The sequence below is a fragment of the Salmo salar genome, chromosome 12 (assembly GCF_965601325.2).
Source record: "Salmo salar chromosome 12, fSalSal1, whole genome shotgun sequence".
NCBI lineage: Eukaryota > Metazoa > Chordata > Actinopteri > Salmoniformes > Salmonidae > Salmo > Salmo salar.
This window is the reverse complement of record NC_138302.1, coordinates 98,194,312-98,217,742: the sequence shown is the minus strand read 5'-3', so window position 1 is coordinate 98,217,742 and position 23,431 is coordinate 98,194,312. Positions and strand designations below refer to the sequence as shown.

Genomic DNA, 23,431 nt, shown 5'->3' with positions numbered 1-23,431 from the left:
ATGGGTATTATATTCTGTCATATTCTATGGGTATTATATTCTGTTCTATTCTATGGGTATTATATTCTGTCCTATTCTATGGGTATTATATTCTGTCCTATTCTATGGGTATTATATTCTGTTCTATTCTATGGGTATTATATTCTGTTCTATTCTATGGGTATTATATTCTGTTCTATTCTATGGGTATTATGTTCTGTTCTATTCTATGGGTATTATATTCTGTTCTATTCTATGGGTATTATATTCTGTTCTGTTCTATTCTACGGGTATTATATTCTATTCTATTCTATGGGTATTATATTCTGTTCTATTCTATGGGCATTATATTCTGTTCTATTCTATGGGCATTATATTCTGTTCTATTCTATGGGTATTATATTCTGTTCTGGTCTATTCTATGGGCATTATATTCTGTTCTATTCAATGGGTATAATATTCTGTTATATTCTATGGGTTTTATATTCTGTTCTATTCTATGGGTATTATATTCTGTTCTATTCTATGGGTATTATATTCTGTTCTGTTCTATTCTATGGGTATTATATTCTGTCCTATTCTATGGGTATTATATTCTGTCCTATTCTATGGGTATTATATTCTGTTCTATTCTATGGGGATTATATTCTGTCCTATTCTATGGGTATTATATTCTGTCCTATTCTATGGGTATTATATTCTGTCCTATTCTATGGGTATTATATTCTGTCCTATTCTATGGGTATTATATTCTGTTCTATTCTATGGGTATTATATTCTGTTCTATTCTATGGGTATTATATTCTGTTCTATTCTATGGGTATTATGTTCTGTTCTATTCTATGGGTATTATATTCTGTTCTATTCTATGGGTATTATATTCTGTTCTATTCTATGGGTATTATATTCTGTTCTGTTCTATTCTACGGGTATTATATTCTGTTCTATTCTATGGGTATTATATTCTGTTCTATTCTATGGGTATTATATTCTGTTCTATTCTATGGGTATTATATTCTGTCCTATTCTATGGGTATTATATTCTGTTCTATTCTATGGGTATTATATTCTGTTCTATTCTATGGGTATTATATTCTGTTCTGTTCTATTCTATGGGTATTATATTCTGTTCTATTCTATGGGTATTATATTCTGTTCTATTCTATGGGTATTATATTCTTATTATAATCTGTTCTATTCTATGGGTATTATATTCTGTTCTATTCTATGGGTATTATATTCTGTATTATATTCTGTTCTATTCTATGGGTATTATATTCTGTTCTGTTCTATTCTATGGGTATTATATTCTGTTCTATTCTATGGGTATTATATTCTGTTCTATTCTATGGGTATTATATTCTGTTCTATTCTATGGGTATTATATTCTGTTCTATTCTATGGGTATTATATTCTGTTCTATTCTATGGGTATTATATTCTGTTCTATTCTACGGGTATTATATTCTGTTCTATTCTATGGGTATTATATTCTGTTCTATTCTATGGGTATTATATTCTGTTCTATTCTACGGGTATTATATTCTGTTCTATTCTATGGGTATTATATTCTGTTCTATTCTATGGGTATTATATTCTGTTCTATTCTACGGGTATTATATTCTGTTCTATTCTATGGGTATTATATTCTGTTCTATTCTATGGGTATAATATTCTGTTCTATTCTATGGGTATTATATTCTGTTCTATTCTATGGGTATTATATTCTGTTCTGTTCTATTCAATGTTCTATGAACAATTCTTCAACATACCAACGAGCCTACAGTGAAAGTTCTTTATTCTCACCAGATAAAGTGAATATGAAAACCCACACAGCCTTGTAAAGAATGACTTATATAGACACAGCATTCTCTCTGTCTCTCTCTCTCTCTCTCTCTCTCTCCCCCTCCCTCTCTCTCTCTCTCCCCCCTCCCTCTCTCTCTCTCAAATTAATAATTCAAAGAGTTCCTAAGTGTGTGGTGAGCCCCAGGCTATTTTACACAAAACAATCCAAGGAGACCGCTCTGTCAAGCTGTTGACTATAGTCGCCAGGGAGGGAGGACTTTTCTCCTCACTGATTCCTAGATCAGCAGAGCCACAAAGGTAGGCTGATCCCAGGTCTGTTTGTGCTCAGATCAGCACAGCCACAAAGGTAGGCTGATCCCAGGTCTGTTTGTGCTCAGATCAGCACAGCCACAAAGGTAGGCTGATCCCAGGTCTGTTTGTGCTCAGATCAACAGAGCCACAAAGGTAGGCTGATCCCAGGTCTGTTTGTGCTCAGATCAGCACAGCCACAAAGGTAGGCTGATCCCAGGTCTGTTTGTGCTCAGATCAGCACAGCCACAAAGGTAGGCTGATCCCAGGTCTGTTTGTGCTCAGATCAGCAGAGCCACAAAGGTAGGCTGATCCCAGGTCTGTTTGTGCTCAGATCAGCAGAGCCACAAAGGTAGGCTGATCCCAGGTCTGTTTGTGCGCTTCATATGAACAGAACATTCAAATCGAAGATGCAACGGTGTGCGGTTCCTTCTTAACAAAACATTCTGATTCTGCACTGAAGGTTGTTAGAATGACTGACCACATGTTCATTTCCTCAGCCAACAAGACAAGTAACGGACAGCAACATCACTAGCCTATGTCAATCTACTATCCCCCGTTAGTAGAAAAGTTGACCTACTCTTTTGGTCAGCTTGTCGAGAAAAAAACATGACCTATTTCTGGGACAGTTGTGGGACGATAAATCCCAAATTTATACAACCAGTAGGCCTTGGCAACATTAAATGAACATTAAAAAGTGATGAGTCCGATGCAACAGATCAGAACATTTAGCTTAAAATGTTGATAAACTATTATTTCTTCACATTAAAAGCACAGCAATGCACACAAGGCAGTAGGCTACGCTAGGGTTGAATGGCGGGAACATGGTTATTGAGATTTACCGGGGTTTACCGCCCCCCCCAAAACCACTCCCGAAAGCGGTAAATTATAATAAATGATTTATATGAAGAGCATGGCGTGAAATTGAACTGTTAAATTATATGCCATGTCTAAATATGGCTTCTCTAAGGCCTCTGCATGATGAATCAACGCTCAGGGTGGGGACAGACAGCCCATCTCAGTGTGCAGTAAGTTATAGTCTATACTACAGTGACATAATCTACACATCTCCAGCTGGATTTTTGGGGGTCACCTTGTTTTTAATTGTACATTTTTTTTTTGTGTATTTTTTATTACAGCTGTTGAGTTTTAAAACAGCCTAAACACTCGAATATCGTTGCTTTTAATCAGTGCATGCCTACAAGCTCTCTCTCTCGCAGACTCTCTCTCTCTCTCCATCAACTCTATTCAAATTGCATCCAAAATAGATAACCCTCTTCTATATTGATATATATTCCTATATATAGACGTCCTAGCCTACCTCTTTCAGGTAATACATTCAATGCAGTGTTAGCCTGATATTTACATAATTAATGATGGGTTATGCATAATAAGTTTCTAACTGATAGCTTCTGGTAATACGCACATACCTGTGCTCCACTGGCCTCTCCTTAAAAAATGCTTGGAGTCCCATGCAGAAAAAGCTAGACTAGAATAGCTTGCTGGACATCATCATTTTAAGAAATGTTTAAAAATCTGATTCCAATAGACTATTCGAAGAGGGACGCAAGCTCTTTTCTTGCTGAATGTTAAATAAAGCAGCCTATAGAACTCACAGAGTAGTTTGAAAGAAGAGCGGAACGCTTGATGGTGGTAGGATATAACAGTTATTAATTCAGACCCAAAACCATTCAGACCCATAACCATTCAGACCCATAACCATTCAGATGGTGGTAGACTATAACAGTTATTAATTCAGACCCAAAACCATTCAGACCCATAACCATTCAGACCCATAACCATTCAGATGATGGTAGACTATAACAGTTATTAATTCAGACCCATAACCATTCAGACCCATAACCATTTAGACCAATAACCATTCAGACCCATAACCATTCAGATGGTGGTAGACTATAACAGTTATTAATTCAGACCCATAACCATTCAGACCCATAACCATTCAGACCCATAACCATTCAGACCCATAACCATTCAGACCCATAACCATTCAGACCCATAACCATTCAGACCCATAACCATTCAGACCCATAACCATTTAGATAGTGGTAGACTATAACAGTTATTAATTCAGACCCATAACCATTCAGACCCATAACCATTTAGACCCATAACCATTCAGACCCATAACCATTCAGACCCATAACCATTCAGACCCATAACCATTCAGACCCATAACCATTCAGACCCATAACCATTTAGACCCATAACCATTCAGACCCATAACCATTCAGACCCATAACCATTTAGACCCATAACCATTCAGACCCATAACCATTCAGACCCATAACCATTCAGATGGTGGTAGACTATAACAGTTATTAATTCAGACCCATAACCATTCAGACCCATAACCATTCAGACCCATAACCATTCAGACCCATAACCATTCAGACCCATAACCATTCAGATGATGGTAGACTATAACAGTTATTAATTCAGACCCATAACCATTCAGACCCATAACCATTTAGATAGTGGTAGACTATAACAGTTATTAATTCAGACCCATAACCATTCAGACCCATAACCATTCAGACCCATAACCATTCAGATGGTGGTAGACTATAACAGTTATTAATTCAGACCCATAACCATTCAGACCCATAACCATTTAGATAGTGGTAGACTATAACAGTTATTAATTCAGACCCATAACCATTCAGACCCATAACCATTCAGACCCATAACCATTCAGACCCATAACCATTCAGACCCATAACCATTCAGATGGTGGTAGACTATAACAGTTATTAATTCAGACCCATAACCATTCAGACCCATAACCATTCAGACCCATAACCATTCAGACCAATAACCATTCAGACCCATAACCATTCAGATGGTGGTAGACTATAACAGTTATTAATTCAGACCCATAACCATTCAGACCCATAACCATTCAGACGCCATAACCATTCAGACCCATAACCATTCAGACCCATAACCATTCAGACCCATAACCATTCAGATGATGGTAGACTATAACAGTTATTAATTCAGACCCATAACCATTCAGACCCATAACCATTTAGATAGTGGTAGACTATAACAGTTATTAATTCAGACCCATAACCATTCAGACCCATAACCATTCAGACCCATAACTATTCAGACCCATAACCATTCAGACCCATAACCATTCAGATGGTGGTAGACTATAACAGTTATTAATTCAGACCCATAACCATTCAGATGGTGGTAGACTATAACAGTTATTAATTCAGACCCATAACCATTCAGATGGTGGTAGACTATAACAGTTATTAATTCAGACACATAACCATTCAGACCCATAACCATTCAGATGGTGGTAGACTATAGCAGTTATTAATTCAGACCCATAACCATTCAATCTTTGTGAAGAGTAGTGAAAGCCTTCTGCACCTAATTCTAGTCTTATAATATTTAAAGATTTTATTAGAATGATTCAGATAAGGACACTGAAAGCGAGGAAGGAATGAAGCAACAATAGAGAGAGAGAAAGAGGAAGTAGACCAATAACATTAACAGAAATATTAGGAAAGATATATCTGCATCAGCTATCTAATTATACAAAATGTGTCTATTGTTCTAAACAGCTTCTACCCTCAAACTATAAGACTCCTGAACATCTAGTCAAAATGGCTACCCAGACTATTTACATTGCCCCCCACCCACTTCCCACTCCACACCACTGCTACTCTCTGTTGTTGTCATCTATGCATAGTCACTTTATTAACTCTACCTACATATTACCTGATCTAACCGGTGCCCCTGCACATTGACTCTGTACCGGTACCCCCCCCCCCCCCCCCCCCCCTGTTGTATTCAGCATTTCACGGTAAGGTCTACTACACCTGTTGTATTCAGCATTTCACTGTAAGGTCTACTACACCTGTTGTATTCGGCGCATGTGACTAATAACATTTGATTTGATTTATTATATGGGTCGCTCATTAATGTCTTAATCGAAATTACTGTTTGCCTCTTGTAATCTCGTCGTCCCCTTATGCCGTAGTTTGTACATCTCAATTGTCAGTAGAAAGCACATTTGTTTAAGCAAGTCAACCATATCAGCTATGTTTTTTATCAGCTGTTTTTTTTAAAGGCAGTAAAATGAGGCTGAATGAATTGTTTCGCTGCCAGACAAGGCTCCGCTGATAGCCAGGTGTAGGGGGTGTTGGGACTCTGCTGTTGGGACAGCTTTATGTAGGCCCTAACAGTTTGTGGGCACCGTTTGTCACTGTTATAGTGCAATTAATGTATTGTTTAGTGTTGTGTTGTGTAGTGACTTTGCTGGCATGCATCCCACTTTTAATTTTTTTTCTTCACCATGCTAAAATCGCCACTGCTAATAATATGTAGTAAAACGTTCAGGTTTCAGGGCCTCCCGAGTGGCGCAGCGGTCTAAGGCACTGCATCTCAGTGCTAGATGCGTCACTACAGATTACACTTTCAAATAGCTCTTCGTTGACTGTTGCTGGGTGTTATCGTCCTCCATCAGCACCGGCCTGTACCCTACCTGCCCTAAGCTCTCTCCTGGCCCCTTACACTAAGTCTGAATTTGTCCTGCTAGGTGACCTAAAGTGGGACATGCTTAAACTACCTGACCAAGTCCTAAAGCATTGGGACTCCGTAAATCTTTCTCAGATTATTACCAATTCCACAAGGTATGACTCCAAACACCAAGAAAAGGCTACTCTCCTTGAAGTTATCCTCACAAATAATCCTGATAGGTATCAGTCTGGTGTTTTCTGTAATGACCTTAGTGATCACTGTTTTACAGCCTGTGTTCGTAATGGCTGCTCAGTGAAACGACCTGTCCTGATTTGTCATAGACGCTGGCTAAAAAAATGTAATGAGCAAGTCTTCCTTCATGAACTGGCCTCTGTAAATTAGTATAGAATCAGCTTGATCCCCTCTGTCGAAGACGCTTGGACCTTCTTTTTAGATATTTTCAGTGGTATTATTAACAAACACGTCCCCATAAAGAAAATTTCAGCCCCTGGTTTGACCGTGATCTTGCAGAGTTACTCCACCTCATGAATTGCATCTGGCGAAAGGCTCGGCACACGCATACTCAGGCTGACTGACTCTCGTTCAGGCAAATGAGAAATAAGTGCCCTCAGGCTATCCGGAAGGCCAAAGTTAGTTACTTTAAGAGGCAGTTCTCTCTCTGTGGGTCTAACCCCAAGAAGTTCTGGAAAACGGTTAAAGACCTGGAGAATAAACCCTCCTCCTCACAGCTGTCCATGTCCCTTAATGTTGATGATGTGGTTGTTACTGACAAGAAGCACATGGCTGAGCTCTTTAATCACCACTTCATTAAGTCAGGATTCCTATTTGACTCAGCCATGCCTCCTTGTCCATCCAACATTTCCTCATCTCCCACCCCTTCTAATGCGACAAGCCCCGATGCTCCTCCCTCTTTTTCCCCACTGCCCCGCTACAAAGTTTCTCCCTGCAGGCAGTCACAGAGTCTGAGGTGCTAAACGAGCTCCTTAAACATGACCCCCAAAAAACCTCTGGGTCATATGGTTTAGACAGTTTTTTCTTTAAGGTTGCCTCCCTTATCATCACCAAGCCTATCTCTGACCTTTTTAACCTGTCTCTCCTCTCTGAGGAGGTTCCCATTGCTTGGAAGGCAGCCACGGTTCGTCCTTTATTAAAAGACTCAATCATAAACACTGTTACTGACAGTTGTGGCTGCTTTGCGTGACGTATTGTTGTCTCTACCTTCTTGCCCTTTGTGCTGTTGTCTGTCTCCAATAATGTTAGTAAAAAGTTGTGTGCTGCTACCATGTTGTTGTCATGTTGTGTTGCTACCATGATGTTGTCATGTTGTGTTGCTACCATGTTGTTGTCATGTTGTGTTGCTACCACGCTGTGTTGTCATGCGTTGCTGCCATCCTATGTTGTTGTCTTAGGTCTCTTTTTATGTAGTGTTGGGTTGTCTCTCTTGTTGTGATGTGTGTTTTGTCCTATATTTATTTATTTAAAAAAAAATGTTTTATCACAGCCCCCGTCCCTGCAGGAGGCCTTTTGCCTTTTGGTAGGCCGTCATTGTAAATAAGAATTTGTTCTTAACTGACTTGCCTAGTTAAATAAAGGTTAAATAAATAAAATAAATAGATCCGGGTTTGATCCCGGGCTGTGACACAGCTGGCCGCGACTGGAAGACCCATGAGGTGGCCCACAATTGGATATCACGAAATTGCGGAGAAAAAAATACGTTCAGGTTTGAAAATGCCTCCAGCTCATTGCAAAGTGGTGCGTGACTGATGAAGCCTGCATTTGCTGTTTGAGATGCTGTAGCAGCAGCTCTCACACTGTCTGACAGATTTTCCACTCAAAGGCTCTGCATCTGTATGCTGTACAAGTGTGATAAATAAGATACATAATGAATATATTGTACACACATCCAATTTAATTCCACAAAAAGAATGCTAATTAATCTATAGACCGATAAATGTACAGTGCATTCGGAAAGTATTCAGACCCCTTGACTTTTTCCATATTTTGTTACGTTACTATTACGTTTCAGGTAAGACCCAAATGCAGACTGTGTTGAAGTAACAATGTTTATTACAGAAACAGGGGCAGGCAAAGGTATAGGACGGCAGGCAGGCTCAGGGTCAGGCAGAGTGGTCAGGCAGGCTCAGAGTCAGGAGAGGCAAGGGTCAAAACCAGGAGGGCGAAAAAGAGAGACTGATAAAAGCAGGAGCTGAGAAAATGCTGGTTGATTTGACCAACAAGACGAACTGGCCACAGACAAACAGAGAACACGGGTATGAGTACCCAGGGGATAATGGAGAAGATGGGCAACACCTGGAGGGGGCTGGAGACAAGCACAAGGACAGGTGAAACAGATCAGGGCGTGACAGTTACAGACTTATTCTAAAATGGATTAAATTGTTTATTTTTCCTTATCAAACTACACACAACACCCCATAATGATGTAGCAAAAACAGATACAAATGTATTAAAAACAAAAAACTGAAATTATGATATTTAAAGTATTCAGACCTTTTACTCAGTACATTGTTGAAGCACCTTTGGCAGCGATTTCAGTCTTGAGTCTTCTTGGATATGACAATACAAGCTTGGCACACCTGTATTTGGGGAGTTTCTTCCATTCTTCTCTACAGATCCTCTCAAGCTGTCAGGTTGGATGGGGAGCGTTGCTGCACAGCTATTTTCAGGTCTCTCCAGAGATGTTCAATCGGGTTCAATTCCGGGCTGTGGCTGGACCACTCAAGGCCATTCAGAGACTGTCCCAAAGCCACTGCAGCGTTGTCTTGGCTGTGTGCTTAGGGTTGGTGTCCTGTTGGAAGGTGAGCCTTCACCCCAGTTTGAGGTCCTGAGCACTCTGGAGCAGGTTTTCATCAAGGATCTCTCTGTACTTTGCTCCATTCATCTTTCCCTCGGTCCTGACTAGTCTCCCTGCAGCTGAAAAACATCCCCACAGCATGATGCTGCCACCACCATGCTTAACCGTAGGGATGATGCCAAGTTTCCTCCAGATGTGACACTTGGCATTCAGTCCAAAGAGTTCAATCTTGATTTTCATCAGACCAGAGAATCTTGTTTCTCATGGTCTTAGAGTCCTTTGGTGCCTTTTCAGAGGAGTGGCTTCCGTCTGACCACTCTACCATAAAGGCCTGATTGGTGGAGTTCTGCAGAGATGCTTGTCCTTCTGGAAGGTTCTCCCATCTCCACAGAGGAACTCTGGAGCTCTGTCAGAGTGACCATCGGGTTCTTGGTCACTGATTGCTCAGTTTGGCCGGTCAGCCAGCTCTAGGAAGATTCTTGGTGGTTCCAAACTTCTTCCATTTAAGAATTATGGAAGCCGCTGTGTTCTTGGGGACCTTCAATGCTGCAGACATTTCTTGGTACCCTTGCCCAGATCTGTGCCTTGACACAATCCTCTCTCGGAGCTCCTTCGACCTCATGTCTTGGTTTTTGCTCTGACATGCACTGTCAACTGTGGGACCTTATATAGACAGGTGTGTGCCTTTCCAAATCATGTCCAATCAATTGAAATTACCACAGGTGGACTCCAATCAAGTTGTAGAAACATCTCAAGGATGACCAAAGGAAACAGGATGCACCTGAGCTCAATTTCAAATCTCATAACAAATGGTCTGAATATTTATGTAAATAAGGTATTTCTGTTTTTTATTTTGCATAAATTTGCAAACATTTCTAAAAACCTGTTTTCACTTCCTCATTATGGGGTATTGTGATGTCATTATGGGGAATTGTGATGTCATTATTAGGGTATTGTGTGTAGATTGATGAGGAAAAACATTAATTTACTTAATTTTAGAATAAGGCTGTAACGTAACAAAATGTGGAAAAGGGAAGGGGTCTGAATACTTTTCTGTTTTACCTAGTGACACCCAGCCAATCAGCAGAGGGCTGTTTTACCTAGTGACACCCAGGAGAATATACCAGTCCACCCATTATGACATAATTCTATTCATTGTATTTATATGGGGTGGCAGGTAGCCTAGTGGTTAGAGCGTTGGACTAGTAACCGAAAGGTTGCAAGATCGAATCCCCGAGCTGACAAGGTAAAAATCTGTCGTTCTGCCCCTGAACAAGGCAATTAACCCACTGTTCCTAGGCCGTCATTGTAAGTAAGAATTTGTTCTTAACTGACTTGCATAGTTAAATAACTTTTAACAAAAAATAAAATAAAAAAATACTTTCCGAATGCACTGTATTTCCATCAATTAAAAAGTTAAAAAGCATTATTTAGCATTTACATTTTTTATTCTTCTCCTGGACAATTGGCCAGCGGCAATTTTATTTCTCGTCTTGAAAAAAAAAATATTGGCCAAAAGATGGCTATTACCGGCTAATTTAAACCCCGCCCTGGACATACTCAGCTTCTACACTGGATGTACAAGGCATTTGACACAATGGTTGATTTGGCAATGGTTGATACAATAGATTTGTTTGATGAGTTTTAAGTGCACAAAAAGGCTTATACATTACAACCATTGTTGTTGTCAAATGTGTTATACATATGTAGTACAACCTGAGTATGTAGTGGGGGCCGAGACCACCTGAGAGGAACAAACATCTACAGGGATATAGCGATCAGACAACAGCTTCACCAGCTTGACAAAAGGTATATAACCTAAAACACTTACCTCATGGGAGCTACAGTTACTGTGATAGGACTGCTCTGTTCATGGTGCAGTGGGAATTTAAGTGGTAATGTTGTAATAGCCGAAAGCGAAGAGATGCTATGGATCAACAGAGATAGCTGAAAAAGGGTTCTCTCTCTCTCCCTTTCTCCCTCCAGCGTGCTCTCTCTCTCTAGCTCTCTCTCTCTTTCTCCCTCTCTCTCTCTCCCTTTCTCCCTCTAGCGTGCTCTCTCTCTAGCTCTCACTCTCTCTCTCGCTCCCCTTCTCCCTCTCTCTCTCTCTCTCTCTCCCTCCCTTTCTCACTCTAGCATGCTCTCCCTCTCTCTCTCTCTCTCTCTCCCTTTCTCCCTCCAGCGTGCTCTCTCTCTCTTTCTCCCTCTCTCTCTAGCTCTCTCTCTCTTTCTCCCTCTAGCGTGCTCTCCCTCTCTTTCTCTAGCTCTCTCTCCCTTTCTCCCTCCAGCGTGCTCTCTCTCTCTAGCTCTCTCTCTCTTTCTCCCTCTCTCTCCCTCCCTTTCTCCCTCTAGCGTGCTCTCTCTCTAGCTCTCACTCTCTCTCTCGCTCCCCTTCTCCCTCTCTCTCTCTCTCTCTCTCCCTCCCTTTCTCCCTCCAGTGTGCTCTCACTCTCTTTCTCTAGCTCTCTCTCCCTTTCTCTCTCTCTCTGCCTTTCTCCCTCCAGTGTGCTCTCACTCTCCCCTAGTGTGCTCTCTCTCTAAATAAGCATAAATATGGGTTGTATTTACAATGGTGATTGTGTTCCACTGGTTGCCCTTTTCTTGTGGCAACAGGTCACAAATCTTGCTGCTGTGATGGCACACTGTAGTATTTCACCTAATAGATTTTTGAGTTTATCAAATTTGTAAAAAAAATAAAAAATTGAATTCTTTATGGATCTGTGTAATCTGAGGGAAATATGTGTCTCTAATATGGTCATACATTTGGCAGGAGGTTAGGAAGTGCAGCTCAGTTTCCACCTCATTTTGTGGACAGTGGGCACACATCCTTTCTTCTCTTGAGATCCAGGTCTGCCTATGGCGGCCTTTCTCAATAGCAAGGCTATGCTCACTGAGTCTGTACATAGTCAAAGCTTTCCTTTATTTGGGTCAGTCACAGTGGTCAGGTATTCTGCCACTGTGTACTCTCTGTTTAGGGCCAAATAGCATTCTAGTTTGCTCAGTTTTTTTGTTAATTCTTTCCAATGTGTCAAGTAATTATCTTTTTGTTTTCTCATGATTTGATTGGGTCTAATTGTGTTGCTGTCCTGGGGCTCTGTGGGGTCTGTTTGTGTTTGTGAGCAGAGTCCCCGTACTAGCTGGCAGAGAGGGATCTCCCTCCAGGTTCATCTCTCTGTAGGTGATGGCTTTGTTATGGACGGTTTGGGAATCACTTCCTTTTAGGTGTTTGTAGAATTGAACGGCTCGAATTTGTCTCCACTTTTGTGAATTTGGGGTGATCAGACCTTGGTTCAAAGATATTGAGGAAGATGCCAGAGCTGAGGATGATGTTAAAGAGTTTAAGTATAGCCAATTGGAATTTGTGGTCTGTATATTTCATTTAGGATACTCTCTCTCTCTTTGATGGTTTGGAACAGAGAATCAATAAATATGTCCCTAGGACAGGAAGGGCAGGAAGTAATGTATGTGTTAAAATGAGACAAGGTGATTGATAGATAAAGGCTGAACCTAAAAGAGACAGAGGAAGGTGGCAGTGGGAGTGTCCCTATTCATTCAACAACAGTCAATATCCTGGACCTGCTCTCTCTCTCTCTGTCTCTCTCCCTCTTTCTCTCTCTCTCTCTCTCTCTCTCTCTCTCTCTCTCTCTCTCTATCTCTCTCGTGTGTGCGTACGTACGTAGGTGCGTGCACACGTGTGTGTGAGTGCATGACTTCCTGCCTGTCCTTTAGTCTGTGATTAAAAAACAAGGTTCAGCCACTCACATCAACAGCTCTCTACAGCTCACTCCCTGAGTCCAAGTAGCACCTCGTTGACTTTCCAAACCAACCGTTACATTTTCCATAAACTAGCACAGGGTTCCCATTTGGTTAGTTACTAGTCTTACTGGCAACATTAATGGCTTTCAACTGCGGGAACAAACTAGTTAGTCGGAGAAAATGGGCCCCAAATACAATATATATTTCTTTATCAGAGTTGAGTTGACATTAAATATAAACGCAGTACATTTTCGGCTGCGTAAGTACTTTCCCAACCATCTGTTTGTTACATTATTTAGTTAAATGACCACATCCTATCCTGAGTCATCGTCGCGCTTCACGTCTAGCTTTCTTTTTAAAATTAATATCTCACGTTGTGGATACCACTAAAACCACATCCAAAGGATGGCACACGCTGGTTTTACAACCCTCAAACTGGGCTTTTAATCATAAAATGGAAACTAAACCGGTATGTTACTCCATAGTGAGTCTCAAGACGACTTCACTGGATGATAGATCGGAATTAATGGAACTGGAGATTGCCAATAGTGTTAATGCTGTAAGAATTAATTAGCTGGGAGGGAGGGAGGGAGAGAGGGAGGGAGAGAGAGAGAGGGAGAGAGAGAGAGAGAGAGAGAGAGAGAGAGAGAGAGAGAGAGAGAGAGGGAGAGAGGGAGAGAGGGAGGGAGGGAGAGAGGGAGAGAGGGAGGGAGAGAGGGAGGGAGGGGAGGGAGAGAGGGAGAGAGGGAGAGAGAGAATTCATGAGCCATGATGCAGAGGTAAAGATGAATAAATCAAAGCCTGATCTTCATTAGAGTCTACATTGGTACAGAGAGCTTTGGGTTTATGTTCACAAATTGATTCAGCATGTTGGAGGAGGCGTGCAGGTATGTGTGTCTGTGTTTTCAGCATTCCCTTGATTTCAAATATGCTTACTGGTCCCAGATCTGTTTATGTTTTATAACCAATGGCTGTTGTCATGCCAACATGTTTAAGATCTGGGCCCAGGACCACAGTACATTAGTTAGTAATAGACATACAGATGTAGGGTCTTAATTTGGTCACCCTGTTGCAGGATAACTTTTCTGCGATGCAGGAAATGTAAAATGAGTACTGTATTTGACGATTAAAAAGGCTTCTGAGTTTGTAATTTCCACTTTGAAATTTAAGACTTGATTTTCCCTTACGAAAAATGTATCAACCTCTACAAAAATGTACATGAATTATAATTCACGTAATAATTCACATTTCCTGTTGCTGCAGGATTATTTTCCTGCTGTAGAAAACTGGCTCATATTAAGATCCTATATATGTGAAAAATCTTCTTTAAATGAGGAAATCTGAATGAAATACACTGTGGATATCACTTTGTTGACCTGTAGTTTGTGTGTGTGTGTGTGTGTGTGTGTGTGTGTGTGTGTGTGTGTGTGTGTGTGTGTGTGTGTGTGTGTGTGTGTGTGTGTGAGTGTTAGTGTGTGTGTGTTGTGTGTGTGTGTGTGTGTGTGTGTGTGTGTGTGTGTGTGTGTGTGTGTGTGTGTGTGTGTGTGTGTGTGAGTGTTAGTGTGTGTGTGTTAGTGTGTGTGTGTTTGAACTGCCTGGGTAATCTGAGCCTATACTGCAAAACTGGGGCAGCTCTAGTATGGCAAAAAATTTGAGGAACTGGTGGCATTTGAGGAAAAGGTGGCACCCTATGACGCTGCCATGTTGAAAGTCAATGTTTGTCTATGGAGATTGCATGGCGGTGTGCTCGATTTTATACACCTGTCAGTAACGGGTGTGGCTGAAATAATCGAATCCACTATTTTGAAGGGGTGTCCACATACCTTTTGTATATATAATAATCATATATTGCTGGGGGGGTAAAAACTGTCTAAACTCGCAATAAAAAACAACTTTGTTGGCTGATTACTAACAGTTGCTAATCAATTCCAAGCCCAGAACTCTTAAAAACATAAACAATAATTACATAATAAGGTCATACAACATTGTTATGATCACCAAAATACCAATAGGCTATAACTTGTTGCAGCAGTACCACATGGCTTAACAATAATATAAACTCTTATTTCAAGTGTAAATCAAACTGTGTTTCGCTGTCCACAGACTCACGGTGCTGAAGTTGCGAGGCCCGCACACCTCTCCCTGGAAGCGGCAGTAAAGCAGCATCTCCTCCATCTGATGACCGAGGCGGTCCAGGAGCTGCAGCATGGACGGCTGAGACTCCAAGGGAGGAGGCAGAAAGTGGTTGAAGTCCAGGATCCGAGAGAGCGGTGACCACGGCGGCTCGTTGCTGCTGCTGTCATGGTCGGTCCCGGGTGTAAGCATGTCCCTGGCGCCGGGGGACACTTGCCAGTTCCTCCCTAGAAGTCCTAACCATCTTCCCGCGCTGAATATGTCCGGTTTCTTCATGCGACGCGGTATGAGGAGGTTCTGGTTGCAAATGGTCACCGCGGGGAAAACGAGACGTTTGGCGTACACCATATGCGCCTTGGTGTGCACTGGCGAAGAGAGGAGGTACCGGACCCGGTTTGAGGACCAGGTGAATAGGAGAGCGACAGCTGTGAGGAAAGCCAGCAGCCAGGCGAGCCTGCGGGGGTAAGAGCCGTTCAGAAATACATGTCTCAGTCCATGGAAGGTAGTGTGTTTCAAGAACAGCTTCCCTGCTTCCGTGAGAGAGTCCGGTGTTCTGCTGGCTTTCGCTACTGAATCGCACTGACACATATTTGGAGATATAGGTAGTGCGCAGATCAAGACTGACCCGACAACCGCAGCTGGCATCAGTCCCGGTCCTGCATTCAGAATGGAGTCAAAGCGCCAATCCAGATGACTCTGTGTCTGTCTATCAATTAGTTATTGTTGGGAGAGCGATCCAGGGCACATCTATGTGCCCGTCAGAGCCCGTCAGAGTCCGTCAGAGCGTGCGCTCTCCTCTCCCTCACACACTGAGTATTCCTCTCTGTCTCTCTCTCTGGTCGTAGGGGGTTGCCTGTGAGGGGGTGCTCTGTCTTCTGTCACAATACAGGCAGAGAGAACGCTCCCTATTCATGGGGTAGGTTAGGAAAGGTAGTCAAGTTGTTCAAGATGATTTAGAGTCTTGTACCCGTCTAGCTGCACAGAACAGTGTCGCTGCCGTTTTATCAACTCATTCTATATCCGGAGAAACAAAACGGTCATAAAAAATATGAAAAAGACATAATCAGCTAACCAAAGCAAATGAAATCAGACTCATGAATGGCCTCTCTAACGCAATGTGGTGAATGGCCTCTCTAACGCAATGTGATGAATGGCCTCTCTAACGCAATGTGGTGAATGGCCTCTCTAACGCAATGTGGTGAATGGCCTCTCTAACGCAATGTGGTGAATGGCCTCTCTAACGCAATGTGGTGAATGGCCTCTCTAACGCAATGTGATGAATGGCCTCTCTAACGCAATGTGATGAATGGCCTCTCTAACGCAATGTGATGAATGGCCTCTCTAACGCAATGTGATGAATGGCCTCTCTAACGCAATGTGGTGAATGGCCTCTCTAACGCAATGTGGTGAATGGCCTCTCTAACGCAATGTGATGAATGGCCTCTCTAACGCAATGTGATGAATGGCCTCTCTAACGCAATGTGGTGAATGGCCTCTCTAACACAATGTGGTGAATGGCCTCTCTAACGCAATGTGGTGCTTCTTTTACTTGTTACATTTCCTTGTTTTACATCACCATCACCATCACCATCACCATCACCACCATCACCATCAGCATCACCATCACCATCACCATCACCATCACCATCAGCATCACCATCACCATCACCATCACCATCACCATCACCATCACCACCATCACCATCACCATCAGCATCACCATCACCATCACCATCATCACCATCACCATCACCATCACCATCCCCATCACCATCACCAAATGTCTCTCTCTCTCTCTCTCTCTCTCTCTCTCTCTCTCTCTCTCTCTCTCTCTCTGGTGCATCTCTCTCTCTCTCTCTCTCTCTCTCTCTCTCTCTCTCTCTCTCTCTCTCTCTCTCTCTCTCTCTCTGGTGCATCTCTCTCTCTCTCTCTCTCTCTCTCTGGTGCATCTCTCTCTCGCTCTCTCTCTCTCTCTCTCTCTGGTGCATCTCTCTCTCTCTCTCTCTCTCTCTCTCTCTCTCTCTCTCTCTCTGGTGCATCTCTCTCTCTCTCTCTCTCTCCTCTCTCTCTCTCTGGTGCATCTCTCTCTCTCTCTCTCTCTCTCTCTGGTGCATCTCTCTCTCTCTCTCTCTCTCTCTCTCTCTCTCTCTCTATGGTGCATCTCTCACTCTCTCTCTCTCTCTCTCTCTCTCTCTCTCTCAGTCTATGGTGCATCTCTCACACTCTCTCTCTCTCTCTCTCTCTCTCTCTCAGTCTATGGTGCATCTCTCACACTCTCTCTCTCTCTCTCTCTCTCTCTCTCAGTCTATGGTGCATCTCTCACACTCTCTCTCTCTCTCTCTCTCAGGTGCATCTCTCTCTCTCTCTCTCTCTCTCTCTCTCTCTCTCTGCAGTGGTGATTACTATACAATACAGTGGTGATTAGTCTACAGTACAGTGGTGATTACTATACAATACAGTGGTGATTACTATACAATACAGTGGTGAATACTATACAATACAGTGGTGATTACTATACAATACAGTGGTGATTACTATACAATACAGTGGTGATTAGTCTACAGTACAGTGGTGATTAGTCTACAGTACAGTGGTGATTAGTCTACAGTACAGTGGTGATTAGTCTACAGTACAGTGGTGATTAGTCTACACTACAGTGGTGATTAGTCTACACTACAGTGGTGATTAGTCTACAGTACAGTGGTGATTAGTCTACAGTACAGTGGTGATTAGTCTACAGCACAGTGGTGATTAGTCTACAGCACAGTGGTGATTAGTCTACAGTACAGTGGTGATTAGTCTACAGCACAGTGGTGATTAGTCTACAGCACAGTGGTGATTAGTCTACAGTACAGTGGTGATTAGTCTACAGTACAGTGGTGATTAGTCTACAGTACAGTGGTGATTAGTCTACAGCACAGTGGTGATTAGTCTACAGCACAGTGGTGATTAGTCTACAGTACAGTGGTGATTAGTCTACAGTACAGTGGTGATTAGTCTACAGTACAGTGGTGATTAGTCTACAGTACAGTGGTGATTAGTCTACAGCACAGTGGTGATTAGTCTACAGTACAGTGGTGATTAGTCTACAGTACAGTGGTGATTAGTCTACAGCACAGTGGTGATTAGTCTACAGTACAGTGGTGATTAGTCTACAGTACAGTGGTGATTAGTCTACAGTACAGTGGTGATTAGTCTACAGTACAGTGGTGATTAGTCTACAGCACAGTGGTGATTAGTCTACAGCACAGTGGTGATTAGTCTACAGTACAGTGGTGATTAGTCTACAGTACAGTGGTGATTAGTCTACAGTACAGTGGTGATTAGTCTACAGCACAGTGGTGATTAGTCTACAGCACAGTGGTGATTAGTCTACAGTACAGTGGTGATTAGTCTACAGTACAGTGGTGATTAGTCTACAGTACAGTGGTGATTAGTCTACAGCACAGTGGTGATTAGTCTACAGTACAGTGGTGATTAGTCTACAGTACAGTGGTGATTAGTCTACAGTACAGTGGTGATTAGTCTACAGTACAGTGGTGATTAGTCTACAGCACAGTGGTGATTAGTCTACAGTACAGTGGTGATTAGTCTACAGTACAGTGGTGATTAGTCTACAGTACAGTGGTGATTAGTCTACAGTACAGTGGTGATTAGTCTACAGTACAGTGGTGATTAGTCTACAGCACAGTGGTGATTAGTCTACAGCACAGTGGTGATTAGTCTACAGTACAGTGGTGATTAGTCTACAGTACAGTGGTGATTAGTCTACACTACAGTGGTGATTAGTCTACAGTACAGTGGTGATTAGTCTACAGTACAGTGGTGATTAGTCTACAGTACAGTGGTGATTACTATACAATACAGTGGTGATTAGTCTACAGTACAGTGGTGATTAGTCTACAGTACAGTGGTGATTAGTCTACAGTACAGTGGTGATTAGTCTACAGTAGAGTGGTGATTAGTCTACAGTACAGTGGTGATTAGTCTACAGTACAGTGGTGATTACTATACAATACAGTGGTCATTACCCATTCCTCTTCCTTTTCCAGACCATCCCTCTTAACCTTCATCCTTCCATTCCCCCTTCCTCCCCCCATTCCCCCTTCCTCCCCCCATTAACTTCACATCAATGGACTCAGGGTGATACACATTTCAGGTAGCTACTGGTTAGAGCGGCAGGTAGTCTACTGGGTAGAGAGGCAGGTAGTCTAGTGGTTAGAGAGGCAGGTAGCCTAGTGGTTAGAGAGGCAGGTAGCCTAGTGGTTAGAGAGGCGGGTAGTCTAGTGGTTAGAGCGGCGGGTAGTCTAGTGGTTAGAGAGGCAGGTAGCCTAGTGGTTAGAGAGGCGGGTAGTCTAGTGGTTAGAGCGGCGGGTAGCCTAGTGGTTAGAGCGGCGGGTAGCCTAGTGGTTAGAGCGGCGGGTAGCCTAGTGGTTAGAGCGGCGGGTAGCCTAGTGGTTAGAGAGGCGGGTAGCCTAGTGGTTAGAGAGGCAGGTAGCCTAGTGGTTAGAGAGGCAGGTAGCCTAGTGGTTAGAGAGGCAGGTAGCCTAGTGGTTAGAGGGGCAGGTAGCCTAGTGGTTAGAGAGGCAGGTAGCCTAGTGGTTAGAGAGGCAGGTAGTCTAGTGGTTAGAGGAGGCGGGTAGCCTAGTGGTTAGAGAGGCAGGTAGACTAGTGGTTAGAGAGGCAGGGTAGCCTAGTGGTTAGAGAGGCAGGTAGTCTAGTGGTTAGAGAGGCAGGGTAGCCTAGTGGTTAGAGAGGCAGGTAGTCTAGTGGCTAGAGAGGCAGGTAGCCTAGTGGTTAGAGAGGCAGGTAGTCTAGTGGTTAGAGAGGCAGGTAGCCTAGTGGTTAGAGGGGCAGGTAGTCTAGTGGTTAGAGAGGCAGGTAGCCTAGTGGTTAGAGAGGCAGGTAGCCTAGTGGTTAGAGCGGCAGGTAGTCTAGTGGTTAGAGAGGCAGGTAGCCTAGTGGTTAGAGCGGCAGGTAGTCTAGTGGTTAGAGAGGCAGGTAGCCTAGTGGTTAGAGAGGCAGGTAGTCTAGTGGTTAGAGGAGGCGGGTAGCCTAGTGGTTAGAGAGGCAGGTAGACTAGTGGTTAGAGAGGCAGGGTAGCCTAGTGGTTAGAGAGGCAGGTAGTCTAGTGGTTAGAGAGGCAGGGTAGCCTAGTGGTTAGAGAGGCAGGTAGTCTAGTGGTTAGAGAGGCAGGTAGCCTAGTGGTTAGAGAGGCAGGTAGTCTAGTGGTTAGAGAGGCAGGTAGCCTAGTGGTTAGAGGGGCAGGTAGTCTAGTGGTTAGAGAGGCAGGTAGCCTAGTGGTTAGAGAGGCAGGTAGCCTAGTGGTTAGAGCGGCAGGTAGTCTAGTGGTTAGAGAGGCAGGTAGCCTAGTGGTTAGAGAGGCAGGTAGTCTAGTGGTTAGAGCGGCAGGTAGCCTAGTGGTTAGAGCGGCAGGTAGCCTAGTGGTTAGAGAGGCAGGTAGCCTAGTGGTTAGAGCGGCAGGTAGCCTAGTGGTTAACTGAAAGGTTGCTAGATCGAATCCCTGAGCTGACAAGGTATAAATCTGTCATTCTGCCCCTGAACAAGGCAGTTAACCCACTGTCATTGTAAATAAGAATTTGTTCTTAACTGACTTGCCTAGTTAAATAAAGGTTAAAAAATAAAAATGTACATTTCAAAAGGTTTTATCGATTCCTTATTTACCACAAGTCTTTTCCTCTATCTAGCCAACTCTAACTTTTATAAAAATGAAAAATGAACAGCACATCATTGTCTGTTGCTAAGTGGTTATTGGCAGGAATCTTTAATTCCATCACAGTGAATGAATGTAAAATAAACACTGACCTCTCAGGAACATACTACTGGTACAGAACAATGTGTTGTTCCTGTTTCTGAATATGTGAGTGGGCTGAAAGACGTGGGAAACGTGTGGTATCCAAACTGTTTGTTGATGATTTGAACGTGATGTGTACAGGTACAGATCCAGAGGAGGAACATCCACCAGTACTTTACTGTTACTACACTCCCCTGTTCGGTGTTGGGGCACTGAGTCCGACTGATTGAGTTTTGTTTTCGCTTGTTTTTTGTTACATCTCATCTGTCTGATAAGAGAGTGGTTTGACGATAGCAGGTACTTTTATTACGTGTTTTTTTTTTTTTTTTTAAATGTACTTTCCTTTTTTTATTGTTTCTTTTATCTTTTCTTTTAAAAATCACTTTTACGGGGGAGAGCCGAGATCCCATAGCGCAAATCCACCACATTTTATCTCTCTATCAGACATCAAATTCACCAAAGTGGTCTTCCTTTTAATGGACTTAAGAGTCCTTCAGCTTCCTCCGGTGTCACTAAAGGTTTATGTGATCCGAGACTTGCTTTGCACAGTCTGACGCGCACATCACCAGACCTGGGTTCAAATAGTATTTGAAATCATTTCAAATATTTAATCTGGGCTTGATTGAGCTTGACTGGCTTAATGGAACCAATAGAATAGTTGCAAAAGTGCAAACCCCGACCATCTGGCAGTTTAGGCAGCCTAAAGCAAACGCTCAAAGTATTTGACGAATTTCAAATTGTATTTGAATCCAGGTCTGGCCATCATAGAGACATTCAGCTGACATTTGTGCTCTGGGACATTGGCTGGTAACGGTGAGGAAGTTGTTTCATGCTTGGATGAATATTCATTGTGAAGTGTTTAAAATCAAGATGGATGTCAGTTGGGCTTAAACTAAACAGGTCATGTATTTCTGACTGTGTGTGTGTGTGTGTGTGTGTGTGTGTGTGTGTGTGTGTGTGTGTGTGTGTGTGTGTGTGTGTGTGTGTACAAAGTCTGTGACCCTTACAAAGTCTTCTGGCAGGCATCGCTGGAGAATGTGAGGCATTCTCAGACTAAAGTTTTAATATTTGCCATGCCCTGTGCAATTTGCTGGCAACTGTATGTGTTTATGTGTGTGTGTTTATGAGTGTGTGTTTATGTGTGTGTGTTTATGTGTCTGTAAATGTGTGAGTGTATACTTCATTCACTAATGTCAATCTCTCTTCTCTGTTTGCTATAGCACGTCAACACTCATTTAAAGAAGGTCTGTGTTTTTTTTCTGTGGATTACACACTTCAAAATGACAAGCAATAGTCATCTGGACTGAAGGAGCGTTTTTGCATTGAATGTACAAATGAAAACATTATATTTTCAAGATTTGTAACCCACAAATTGGTATCTGCTTGGTTTAATGAAGCAATGACTCGTGTACAATATTGTGTATCATCTAAGGGACATCTAGAGTCCCAAATGGCAGCATATTCCCTGTCTAGTGCACTACTTTTGTCCATAGCCCTATGGCTCTGCTTAAACGTAGTGCACTAAATAGGGATTAGGGTTGCCATTTTGGGACATGATCCTGGAGTCAGATAGCTAATAAAATAAAGAACATAATGGATATTTCATTTTTTTTTTTAACGGGATTTAATTTCCCTCGTATATATTCAAACCTCCGTGTCTCTCCTCTCATAACCCTCTCATCATTCCCTCAGCTCATCAGCACCAGACACATCTGAGACATACACAGTGGGTCTGTGTTTTTGTGCTCTGTGCTTCAAAAAAAATTAATATATATATATCTAGTAGCCAGAAGGATAATGATGCACGTGACAACAGGGAGACATGATCCCAGTCACCAGATAAACATCGGCTGCGTCCCAAATGGAACATAGAGCTCTGATCAAATAGAGAATAGGGGGTCATTTGGGACGAAAGCACAATGTTCTCTAACTCCCATTACCGTACTGTCGTTAGCTGATGAATCTATTAGGAAGGAGACACACAGACACACACACACACACCACACACACACACACACACACACACACACAGACAGACAGACAGACAGACAGACAGACAGACAGACAGACAGACAGACAGACAGACAGACAGACAGACAGACAGACAGACAGACAGACAGACAGACACACATGCACAGACAGACAGGGACACACACACACACACACACACACACACACACACACAGACACACACACAGACACTCAAATAAAATGCTATTGGTCACATACACATGGTTAGCAGATGTTAATGCGAGTGCAGCGAAATGCTTGTGCTTCTAGTTCCGAAAGTGCAGTAATATCTAACAATTCCCCAACAACTAC

General features: G+C 42.6%; 1 protein-coding gene across 2 annotated transcripts in view; it reads right to left on the bottom strand.

The window, feature by feature from the left end:
- Positions 1-23,431, bottom strand: part of LOC106566196 (acid-sensing ion channel 1) — a 383,890-nt gene that overhangs the window by 91,225 nt on the left and 269,234 nt on the right. Inside the window, exon 1 of one of the 2 annotated variants that reach the window (XM_014134070.3) lies at positions 15,271-16,362. The exons of the other annotated variant lie outside the window; for it this stretch is intronic. Coding sequence (XP_013989545.1) covers positions 15,271-15,939 — 669 coding nt within the window. The 5' untranslated portion in view covers positions 15,940-16,362. Of the gene's footprint in view, positions 1-15,270; positions 16,363-23,431 lie in introns of those variants that run through there. 2 annotated transcript variants of the gene reach the window in all.